The following is a 12,172-nucleotide window of genomic DNA, read 5'->3' as shown; positions in this document are numbered from 1 at the left end:
GCACTTTCAGATGATTTTTACTACCCTTCCTTTCCGTTTTTGCCCCTTTTACATCTAGAGCTTTATCTTCACACATTCTGTCTCCTGTCACATTTTGACTTTCCGCTTCCCCACTGATACCCTGCTCTATTTCCTCTACCCCTGCCGTTATTACCCCCCTTGATACCTCCCCCCCGCTACTTAGTTTAAAGACCTCTCTACTGCCCTAGTTATATGATTTGCCAGGACCCCAGTCCCAGCACCGTTCAGGTGAAGTCCGTCCTTACAGAACAAATCCCCCCTGTCCCAGTACTGGTGCCAGTGGCCCAAGAAACCAAACCCATTTTTCCCACACCAGTCTTTGAGCCACGCATTCAGCTTTTTAATTTTACGTACCCTCGCCGATTTGGCCCGTGGCTCAGGTAGCAATCCGGAGATCAGTACCCTCGAGGTTCTGCTTTTTAATTTATTCCCTAACTGCTCAAACTCCTTCAGCAGATCCTCCTTCCTCGTCCTTCCTATGTCATTGGTCCCCACATGGACCACGACCACTGGATCCTCCCCCTCCCTCTGCAAATTTCTCTCCAGCATCGCAGAGATATCCTTAACCCTAGCACCGGCTAGGCAACACAGCCTTCGGGACATGTTCTGCTGGCCGCAGAGAACCTTATCTACCCCCCGAATAATACTATCCCCTATCACTACGGCATTTCTTCTAACTCCCCCCTCTTGAATGGCCTCCTGATCCACGGTGCTGCAGCCAGGTTGCTCATCCCTCCCACAGCCCCTGATCCCGTCCTTACATTGAGTAAGAGCCTCGGTCATGCTCGTCAGGGACAAGGGCTGTGGCTCCTGCCGCATCTCCTCCTGGTTCCCCCTACCTGCCTTGCTTATGGCCACACCTTCCTTTCCTTGCTCACTGCCTACTGAATTAGTTAAACTGGTCGGTGTGACCATCCCCTGGCACAAAACATCCAGGTAATACTCCCCCTCCCTGATGTACCGCAGCGTATGAAGTTGGGTCTCCAGCTCATCAATGCGGAGCTCGAGTTCCTCTAGCCTCAAACACTTACTGCAGCTGTAGGGATCTTCTACATCAATGGTGTCGACAAATTCCCACATCTCACAGTATTGGCACATCTCCTGGCCGCCCATCTTATATAAGTAATTAACTGGTCCTATTTAAGAATCCCCTACTGTATTGATACACCCCTTATTTATATAATCCTACCTCCTATAAATGGGAAAGTACTCACCCCAGCCGTAAATTACCTACTGGTTTGGCTGTCTAGTGGTAATTCCGTCCGCTCTTCCTGTCTGGTCCACTGCTCCCTTGCAGTGCGTAGCAAACCTCTTTGCCTCTGTTAGTCTCTGTTAGTCTCTCGAGCCGCGGCTCCGTCCGTCCTCCCTCGGCGACAGCACCTGTGGCACCGCGGTCGTGACGTCCCTTCCGTTCCTGCAGAGCCTTCCTGTCCTGGGCGGAGTCTGCAGCTAACTGTGTGCTCACGTCCGGTAGGTCAATTCCTGCATCCAATAGCACCTTCTTCAGCCAACTTGAAATTGTTTGTGTTGTCACTTTTTTGTGTGACTTTTTATGGCTGATGAATAATCCAGATTCTACACCTCTAAAATGTTTGGTAGTCTCAATGTAGTATTTTAAATATGTAACTACACAATGTCTTTGATCTGCAGGATATGCTGAAAATCAATTTACACCCGAGACTCCTGGTCTGCTCTGTTTTAGCAGGTCATAGACATAGAATGTAATTTCCTCTGTTTTCATTCCCATTCTGTCTATCCTTAACTTGTGTAATGTTTGTACTCTTTATGCTGATACTAAAGCTATTAACATGACTACTTTCATCGTAATTTTGTCCAACGACAAATTTGAGATGGGATCACAATCCCTAAGTAGTGATAGTACATCCCTCATATTCCAGATTTCCGTATATCTCGGTCTGGGAGGTTTAGCATTAAAGATGCCCTTCATGTATCTACAAATCAAAGGGTGTGATCCTAGAACTTGATGTTCCGATGGTCTCGATAAGTATGCCGACAAAGCATTCCTTGCTGTGATGATCGCACTACAGCTTAAATTATCATCAAAATGTAATTTTGACAAATTTCTACAACATCTGAAGCGTCTGCAGTGTGGTAAGAAATATTTTGTGTTGAAGAAACTGTTCCCATTTCTTAATGTAAGAAATGTACTGCTTCTAGGTACTTTTTAGAATCTGCAAATCAATAAATCAATACGATCATGTAAAGGATGAAATTCACCAGTTACAGGGTGCACAAGTAGGTTTTCTTGTCTAAAGACATCCATAATGGGTTCAGTCACCATTTTTAACCCTAATGGATACCATGTTTGTGTAGGCCCATCTGGAACCACCAACAATCCTGAAGCATAATCTTGTTTGATCTTCTGTAGACACCTATTGATGAGACAAAAGGGAGGAAATGCATACAAACTTTCCACCCCAATTCAACGTAAACTCATTTACTCATCCCAAATGTTTTCACAATTTTGTGGAAAATGTCACGATTTAACATCCATTCTTTATTGTCATTGAAATTTCTTGATCTAGTATCTGCAATTATGTTGAATTTACCTGGTAGGTAAATTGCAGAAAACCAAATATCTTTCTCAATGCACCAGTGCCAAATCATGTTTGCCAATCTGTCACATGCTTCTGACATGATTCCACCCATGTGATTGACATATGCCACTGCCGTACTGTTGTCAATCTGAACCTGTACATGCAAATTTTGTACCTTTCGGCAAAGGGCTTTCAACCCATGCAATACACTTAGTAATTCCAGATAATTAATGCCATGTGTCTCGAGCAAAGATTCTTCCTCTGCATTCCATCTACCTCCACAGCTTGAGATGGCATCCGCAGCTCCCCATCCCAGTGCACTTGCATCTGTTTGTAAAATGGTAGCTGGTGATTCAATCAGAATTTTCCTGTAAGAGCAATCCACATTTTTAATCCACCATTTTATATCCTCAATTACTGTGTTAGGTAGTTGCATAGGTCTATCGAAATGTCCAGCATGTCTTTTCTATGCTGCAATATTTGCTCTCTGCAGCTGCTGATAATGCAGTGGTCCAAGTTGAACAGCTGGAAATGAAGCAATTAACTTGCCCTGTCGACTTGCTACTTGACTGATTGATGGTTGTTTGCCTGCAATTAGCTCCTTACAACCCTCAATCAATTGCAGCTTTTTGTCCTTGGGTAAACTCACTATCATGTGGCCCGAGTTAATAGTGAACCCCAAGTAATCAATTATTTTGTTAGGTGTCAATCTGGATTTCTCTGGGTGAATCACAAATCCCATTTTTTGAAATGTAAGTTTTACTTTTAAAACTGAGGTTGTTGCCATGGCTTCAGTATCTCCCACAATTAAAATGTCATCCAAATAAGCCATTATCAAATGGCCTTGAGCTCTTAACAATGCTAAGATTAGTTTCAGCAGTTTTGTAAACAATCTGGGAGCTGGTTAAAACATTAGGCAATGCTTTGAATTGCCACAATTGACTCATCCAGACAATTTCAAATATCTGCGATGTTTAACATGCACGGCCACAGAGTAATATGCATCTTGGAGATCTATGCTTGCCATATAGCATTCTGTTGAAATTAATTGCAAAGCATTAGTAAAAGTCTCCATTTTGAAATGTGTATACTGTACAAAAGGGTTAAGACTTGTGAGGTCCAAAATGATCCTACTACCCCCATCCTTTTCTGGTCTAGAGAAAATACTAGATATAAACTGATGGTTTTGATAAGTTGTTTTCTCTATTACCCCTTTTTTACTCAAAATCTCAATTCCTATTTGAATTATTCTAATCGCTTCTTTAGAGAAAGAATGTATTCTTTTTGGAGTATGTTTACTAGGGGGATTTTCATTCCACTCCAAAAAGTAAGTGTGGCAATTATATATTAGATGGTTTACAAAACCCTGCAAACTTAGGATGTGTGTTAGGTCTTATCACAAAATGATACTCCAAAATGTGTATTACACATCATTCCCATCACATCCTGTTGTGACGTTGTCTCATTTCCTTCTTCCAGATCTCTGGAAAATGCTGTAATGCTTGACCCCATTAATTTTAATACCCGCTGTAATCTAATTTCTTGAGACCTTACTGCAGTGCCCATATAATTCCACACTTCTTTGTTAATTGCTGGAACCCCTAACCGAGCACAGTTCTGCGGGATTTTATATTTGTTCTCAATTTCATCCATCGTTGGTCTTCCAAATGATGGGAAAGCAGGTAATTTATACTCTCTGCTATCTCCTCTGATAGAGATTTGCCCTTGTTTGTGGGACTAGAGAACTTTTGGGCCAGCCCTGGCACTTTTCTTTTTTGCATTGGGCTCTGGCCCTCAACTGATTCGTTATCAGAGTATTCTGGATATTCTTCCTCATAATGGATTTCACCCGGATTTTCATATCCGGTATTACATGCGATGGCTCTATGATAGGCCTACGCTTTTTTGTCCCTCTTTGGGGTACATCAAGCTCTTCCATTGCGCTGTATATTGGCAGCCCACTTTTGGGTGCTGCTCCATATTCTGGGTCTCGTGTAGACCAACGTATGTATTATCTTTCAGACATTTCTGGTGCTGCCTCCGTGTCAGGCCAGCCCTTTTTTCCTCTTTGAGGTACATCAAGCTCTTGCATTGAGCTGTATATTGGCAGCCCACTTTTGGGTGCTGCTCCATATTCTGGGTCTCCTGTATTGTCTGTCTCCTGTATAAGCCTGTATTGTCTTTCAGACATTTCTGGTGCTGCCTCCGTGTCAGGTCTGCCCATATATTCATCTTTATCATCAGGCATTTCAGTCGCTGGCTCAAATCTGGGCCAACGTTCCCCAGAACCTCTTCTGGGTGTTCCATGCGGTTGCTCTTTAAAAAGCCCGCGTTTTTTATACTCCTTCTGGAGTTTGTTTTTACCCATGAGGAATTCCAGTTTATAAATTCTATAGTTCATACTCCTCCGAGTCTTCCAGGCCTATTATTTCTTTATGGCCTTGCTCCCTGTGGGAGAATCAACGGGACTTTCCCCCCCCCCCGTGTAAAATAGTTATTTCTTTACAATCAACATTTTAGTCGGGCGCCCGCTACTCTCAGACACTTTGTCTTATTGAGTGCTTACAGTGGTGCACTTATTATTCTTCCTCCCACCTTTCTCCATACATAAGACTTGCCTGTGTCTTTGCACGCAGTCTCTGGAGAAAAGCAGCCTGAAATACAAGTAAAATACTTAAGTTCAGGTTTTCTTTCACTCACCGCTTGGACGTTCGTCCTCCTACCGCGGTCGCAGCGCAATGCGTCTGACAAGATGACGCGCGTGCGCCTGGATGGCCTTCTTCAAGTAGTCACTCACGTGACTCCGAAGTAAAATTTAGTGGTAAAGTTAATTAAATGAACAGGTTTTTCACGAGTGCAGGGGCAGCACTGATGCAGTCGTCGATGTAGCCAAGAAAGAGTAGGGGGATGGTACCGCTGAACGTTATAAAACAGGTCTGTTCCCCCTCACATGTAGCCATCTATCATATCCCGGCCCCATCTCTTTTCCAACTTTCTTCTCCACACAACATTCCGTCTAAGGATCACCAGACTGATTCCTGAGATGGCAGGACTCTCATATGAAGAAAGACTGGATAGACTCGGCTTGTACTCGCTAAAATTTAGAAGATTGAGGGGGAACCTTATTGAAACTTACAAAATTCTTAAGGGGTTGGACAGGCTAGATGCAGGAAGATTGTGCCCGATGTTGGGGAAAGCCAGAACAAGGGGTTACTGTTTAAGGATAAGGGGGAAGTCTTTTAGGACCGAGATGAGAAAAATATTTTTCACACAGAGAGTGGTGAATCTGTGGAATTCTCTGCCACAGAAGGTAGTTGAGGCCAGTTCATTGGCTATATTTAAGAGGGAGTTAGATGTGGCCCTTGTGGCGAAAGGTATCAGGGGGTATGGAGAGAAGTCAGGTACAGGATACTGAGGTGGATGATCAGCCATGATCATATTGAATGGCGGTGCAGGCTCAAAAGGCCGAATGGTCTACTCCTGCACCTATTTTCTATGTTTCTATTCAATCAACATATGACAGTCCCGCCATCCCGGAAATTAACCACAGCCAGAAATAAAAACAGCTTTTCTCCACGAATAGTAGCTCTACTCAATAACCAAAAGTCTGTAGATTCCTTTTGCTCTGTTATTTTATTTCATTCACATGTTTAAACTATAATGTTTTATTATTAATGTTTTAATGTTTTATTCTTAATTGTTTACTGTATGTCATAATGTTACTTGCGAGCGGAGCACCAAGGCAAATTCCTTGTATGTGAATACTTGGTCAATAAACATAATCATTCATTCATTTTGTCTACACCACTCAGAGAATGGGGTGTTGAATAACCTCTTCAACTGCCCGTGATATTCGGATGCATTGTGACTAGAGGGCAAGTCGTGTTCTTTGGTTTTCACAATATCTCAGTGCACGTGACAATAATAACGCAATACCAGTTTATCCCGCTTGCCTTCAGCCTCTCAGCGGGACCCGAGCGGTTCACACACACGCCCACTCGGATGTGACGAGCCCGTCTCTTTCCCCGGGACACTTTCGCTTCGGCTGAAGTTGCGGCGCGGCCGCATTACCCCGGCAGACCGAGCCAGAGACTTCTCGTGGAGGCGAGAAGACAGGAAAGGGATCGGGACCGACTTCACACTCGGTTCGAAGCCGTTTAATGTAAAGGAAAAGCAGAAATGTCTGTCATCGGAGATCAGAGTGTGGGTCAGGTGTATCGGCGCTGAGAGAGTCGCCACCAACCAAGCGGCCGTGAGCCGGCTCTCCGCACTGTCCCCCTGAGATGTGGCTTCAACGCAGTTGGGTGAGTGGAGAGGCGGCTTTAACACAATCTCTGTCCGTGGCTCCGAGGGTGAGGCTGAAAGGCGCAGGGTTATTATAACCCGGATAAAATGCAGCCCCCAGCGATGCACAGACACAGTCACGTCCCCTCCCCACCCCGTCCGCTGCCGAGACTGAGCCTCCACCACAACACCTGTGACCACCTGATGTGAACCTGCGAAGCTCTGAGCCGCAGCGCTGCTTGTTCTCTCCCATCGCGGATTTCCCCGTCGCTGCTGCGGGACTCTCCCACTTTCATATTCCTTACTTCAAAACGGAGACCGCTCTTTCCCGACACTTTCCAAATTTCCAGTGGCATAATTTCGCTTTTCAAACATCAACTATTTCGGATGGTAACATATTAAAGCGGGCAGCATGGTAGAGACAGATCACAGAATCCACAGCCACCGGTCTCGGCAGCACAGGCGTCCGCTCTCGGATCAGAAGTCGCTGTATATCCATATCCAGAATTTCTGTCAGCGATCAGGAACCGTTTTTCGAGCTGATTCTGGTCTCAGATCGGTGCTTTTCTCACTGCGGGTTGAAGATGGCTTTGACCACTGTTTGGATTGTGTGGGTGTTGTTGTCCGGGACCCTGAGCCTGGGCTGTGAGAGGCTGCAGTTACTGCAAGTTCTCAACACGGATACTCTTGGCAAACTGAATGAAATGGTGAGTTGGCCCCGCTCCCAGAGACCGATCCGACATTCTCAGTCTGGGCTGTTTGTTAAAAAGTCAATGATTATACGGAGCCTGTTCTCCCGTATTTCTCTCGTTGAGATGTTTTATATTCTACACTCTGTATCTTCCCCTTCGCTCTATCTATTGTACTTGAGTTTGGCTTGGTTGCATTTACAACAGTGTGTTCCGATTCGCGTGGATTGCAATCGAAGCTATCGGGTTGTGAATAACGTTGACATCTTGTGCCTCAGGGTGGCCACCTAACCCGACAGTGTGGGACTGAGCGGCGGTCGCTGAAAACCAAGCCCTTGAACCTGGTGAAACTTTCCTTGGGGGTTGAGGTGAGTAATCTCGGCATTTTACTCTTAATCCCTCTTTTCCTGTTTTACCTTTTCCAGTTATCTCACTCACCTATCCTTCCCACCGCAACCACCTTGGTACTTTTCCTTGCAACCGCAGGAAATGCTACACCTGTCGCTTTACCTCCCCCCTCGACTCCATCCAAGGACCCACGCAGTCATTCCAGGCGAGGCAGAGGTTCACCTGTACCTCCTCCAACCTCATCTATTGCATCCGCTGTTCCAGGTGTCAACTGCTCTACATCGGTGAGACTAAGCGCAGGCTTGGCGATTGCTTCGCCCATCACTTCCGCTCACTTCGCAATAATCAACCTGATCTCCCGGAGGCTCAGCACTTCAACTCCCCCACCCATTCGGAATCCGACATTTCTGTCCTGGGCCTCCTCCATGACCAAAGTGAGTCCCACCGCAAATTGGAGCAACAGAACCTCATATTTCGCTTGGGTAGTTTACACCCCAGCGGTATGAACATTGGCTTCTCCAATTTCATGTAGTCCTTGCTTTCTCCTTCCTTCCCCTTCCCTTCCCTGCTCTCCCATAGCCTACTGTCTCCGCCTCTTCCTTTCTTTTTCCCGCCACCCCCCCCCCCCCCCCCCACCCCCCCCCCCCCCCCCCCCCACATCAGTCTGGATCCAGGATCTGTCTAATGTCTCCATGTGTGTTTTGCGCAGGCCCAGGAACGGATCCAGATTGTCCATCAAACACTGCATCACCTCCGCAGGATCTACAGCATGAACCTGAGCTCAGTAACGTGGGTCCAGGCCACAGTGGAACACTTCAGGCTTCTCCTGGATCGGCAGCTGAGAGAGCTGGAAGTCTGTGTCAGGAAACCAAGCACAGGGTCCAGGGCAAGGAAGAATGCCACAGTTCTTAAATACTTCAGAAAACTGAGAAAGTTTCTGAAACAGAAGGTGAGCTGATTGACATGAAACATTGTGATTACCAGCAGATTTTACGGACATATTATTTCTGTTCATTATCTAATACATTTTGTTGATATTTTCTCTTTTTCAGGGATTCAGTGACTGTGCCTGGGAAATAACACGCGCTGAGACCAGGGCACATTTACAACAGCTCCTACTCATCATGGCAACAATCAGCAGGGAACAATGAGGATATTTCAGAGTGAATCATTAGAGACTGAAATTGAGGATCAATTGAATTCAGTAGATCAGGCAACATATCTGTAGATTATGGTTTCGTGATGTTTTGAGTTGAGACCCTTCCTTGGACTTCTTATGCTGGAAACGTGATAAATGAAATGGAAGATGTTCAAACAACTCAGTACGTGTGGAGTGGAAAACGGAGTTATCCCAGGTCAAATAAACTACCATCATGAATGCTCAAGAACCAGAATGTTAACAATTTTTTAAACAAATTAATTATTATTATTGCATCAGAAACATTAGCTATATTCTCTCCAATTAGCTTTTTTTCTAAACAATGTATTATTCTATTATTTCGACTTGTATGAGAGTCATGGAGAACAAAGAACATTTGGATATTTCTCTGTATTTAAGTGTTGATCTAATTTATTGATATTTATTTTTGTACCATTATCCTGTGTTGAACTGTGAATCTTGAAAGATCCCCTCTTTCAAAGACTGACAAATTCAGTAAATTCATTAAATTATTTCAGTGAATAAATTAATTTCAGTTTATTTATATTTGTACTGATATATATTTAAGCATACAGTTTATATATATATATAGTCAAAATCTTTGTTAATTTATGGTATTTTAGAGATAAGATGTGAATATTTTTTCTAAAATAAAATATTTTCAATGAAAATGGATGTGTTTTGTGTTTTCACTGTTGGTTATTTTTTGCATTGTATTTATTTTTGCCAATCTATCTAATGAATGGGAATGGTTGCGTTTCTAGACGTTCCTTGAATATATTTTCCCTCCGTAATCTCACACTGCTCAGACAAAGTATGTGAATACATGTTGAAGTGAATGAATGAATGATACTTTATTATCACACGTGACAAGTCAGAGGAATATTCATTGTTTGCATACCCAAGGAATGCAAAGGGTCTCCACATAAGGGGAAAATTTGGAAAGTCTGCAGTACGGGTTTACCAGACCACTGCACGGACTAAGGTTTATCAGCTATCAGGAGAGGTTGATACATCTTTGCTTGCAAAGGATAGACCAAACCCTTTTAACAGGATAGAAATCTCAAAGCCTGAAGGACACAGCTTTAAGGAGAATGGGGTAAAATGTAATGGAGTTGTGTGGTGCAAGTTTGGTGCATTTCCCTTGTTGCCCTGGGGACTGGTCAAAGCCTCCTGACTCATCTACGTTGGATGTGGAAATGGATCAGCCTTCGGTTACCACAGCTGGTGCTTGGGGCATCTCAGCCAGTTTGTCACATTGAATGTCCAGGAAGAGAGAATGTGGGTGACCACAAAGAAGGGAATTAGACCTTGAGTGCATGTGACCCCAGAGGCCATCCCTCTTCCTAACAGGCACACGATCTTGGGTGGTGTTGGGACGATACATCAAGGTAATATCAATCAGGAATGTGAAATCAGCCCTGCATCGAGCAACAGCTGCAGGGCAACTTCAGGCAGAGCCGTAGTGGTAGACGACTCTATAGTTAAGAGTGAAGACGATGTGGCAGCAGTCAATACACCATGATGGTGTGCTGCATCCCTGGTGCCAGGGTCAAGTGCATCTTGGAGCCACTGCATGGCATCCCCAAGAGGGGGTTGCGGCATGTTGGCACAGATGATAGAGGAAGGAAAAGGAAAGAGGTTCTGCAACGGGAGTATGGGGAGGTGGGTAAAAGCCTAGAAGGCAGGAGCTCCAGGGACGTGATCTCTGGATTGCTTCCTGTACCGCGTGAGCATTGGATACAGTTGAGTGGTACACCCCAGGGCACAGTACTTGGCCCACATCTATTTTTGCTTTACATAAATGACATCCATGGAAAAAGTCGCAAGTACGACCAGACTATTCGCTGATGATTGTTTGCTGTACCGTCCAATTAAGTCAACTGACGATGAAGATGCTCTCCAAAAGGATCTCGATACTATGGTCGAGTGATCACAACAATGGGGCATGCAGTTCAACCTTTCCAAATGTGAAACCATGCGTGTCACCAGAAAGAGGGATCCAGGCGTCACATCCTACAACATACTTGGTGTCACCCTTGAAGAATCCCAACAAACCAAGTATCTTGGCATCAAATTGCAGAATGATCTGCGTTGGAATGGTCAGACTCATCATGCAACAGTGAAAGCAACAGGTGTCCTAAACTTCCTGAGGCGCAACTTTCATCATTGTTCAGCTTCTGTCAAGGAGAAGCTGTATTTCACCCTCATTAGACCTCATTTGGACTACGCAGTTGCAGCTTGGGACCCATACACAGATAAAAACATTTCATCCATCGAACGTGTCCAAAGACAGGCCGCTCAATTTGTTACTAACACCTATGAGAGAGAAGCGAGTGTCACCAAACTTCTGAATTCTCTGGGGTGGAAACCTCTCCAAGACAGACGTGAAGCTCACTGTTTGACCTGTTTTTACAAAATGTTAAATGGTCAGCTAGACATAGATCACAAGACCTACACCAACCCCAAACCAATTCGGAGCAGACGAGGGCATTCGATCCAATTTGTGATCCCAGCTACAAAGACCGATGTGTACAGCAATTCGTTCTTCCTACGCACAATTAAAGCATGGAATAATCTCCACCAAACTATAGTTACCCAACCAGATGCAACTAAATTTAAAGTAGCACTTTCTTCCCAATAACCCTTTCTGGATTAATCCCTCCCTTCACCACCTCCAGTTTAAATTTCAGTTGGAATATTTTGGAGGACAAAGTAACCAAGAACCAAGCATAGGAACAGAAAGATAGGGGAGGTGAATGTATGGCTGAGGAGTTGGTGCAGGAGGCAGTTCAGATTTCTAAACCATTGTGATATCTTTTAGGGCAGAGGTGATCTGCACAAGAATGATGGGTTGAACCTTAGCTGCAGAGGTACCAATACCCTGGCAGGCAGGTTTGTCGGCGTTACAAGGCCTGTCTTAAACTAGATTGGCAGTTGGGTGTCTACAAGATGGAGGCAGATGAGTGGTTACAAGTTGACACAGAGGGTGATGAGAGAAAGTTTAGTTGAGAGAGTAGGCAGGAGAAAGACTGGGAGTGAGGAAGAATGTTTGATTACAATTTGGCTTATTTCTTATGCAGGGGGCCTGACAGGTAATAATAATAATAATA

At 44.5% G+C, this 12,172-nt stretch overlaps 1 protein-coding gene across 1 annotated transcript; it reads left to right on the top strand.

Annotated features, from left to right (window-relative positions):
* Nucleotides 1–8,629: 8,629 nt before the first annotated feature.
* Nucleotides 8,630–9,051, top strand: LOC116982247 (interferon alpha-21-like). Its single transcript, XM_033035528.1, has 2 exons — nucleotides 8,630–8,849; nucleotides 8,953–9,051. Exons 1-2 carry the CDS (start codon nucleotides 8,670–8,672, stop codon nucleotides 9,049–9,051), a joined length of 279 nt encoding a protein of 92 aa, XP_032891419.1. The 5' UTR covers nucleotides 8,630–8,669.
* The last annotated feature ends 3,121 nt before the right edge of the window (nucleotides 9,052–12,172 follow it).

The sequence above is a fragment of the Amblyraja radiata genome, chromosome 16 (assembly GCF_010909765.2).
Source record: "Amblyraja radiata isolate CabotCenter1 chromosome 16, sAmbRad1.1.pri, whole genome shotgun sequence".
NCBI lineage: Eukaryota > Metazoa > Chordata > Chondrichthyes > Rajiformes > Rajidae > Amblyraja > Amblyraja radiata.
The sequence above is the reverse complement of the archived record's forward strand: the minus strand, read 5'-3'. Positions and strand labels throughout refer to the sequence as shown.

Excerpts from the sequence above, each read along its gene's own strand:
- LOC116982247 (XM_033035528.1), top strand. The coding sequence starts at position 8,670 with ATGAACCTGAGCTCAGTAACGTGGGTCCAGGCCACAGTGGAACACTTC. Across the intron at positions 8,850-8,952 it reads GAAAGTTTCTGAAACAGAAG|GGATTCAGTGACTGTGCCTG; the intron begins GTGAGCTGATTG and ends TCTCTTTTTCAG.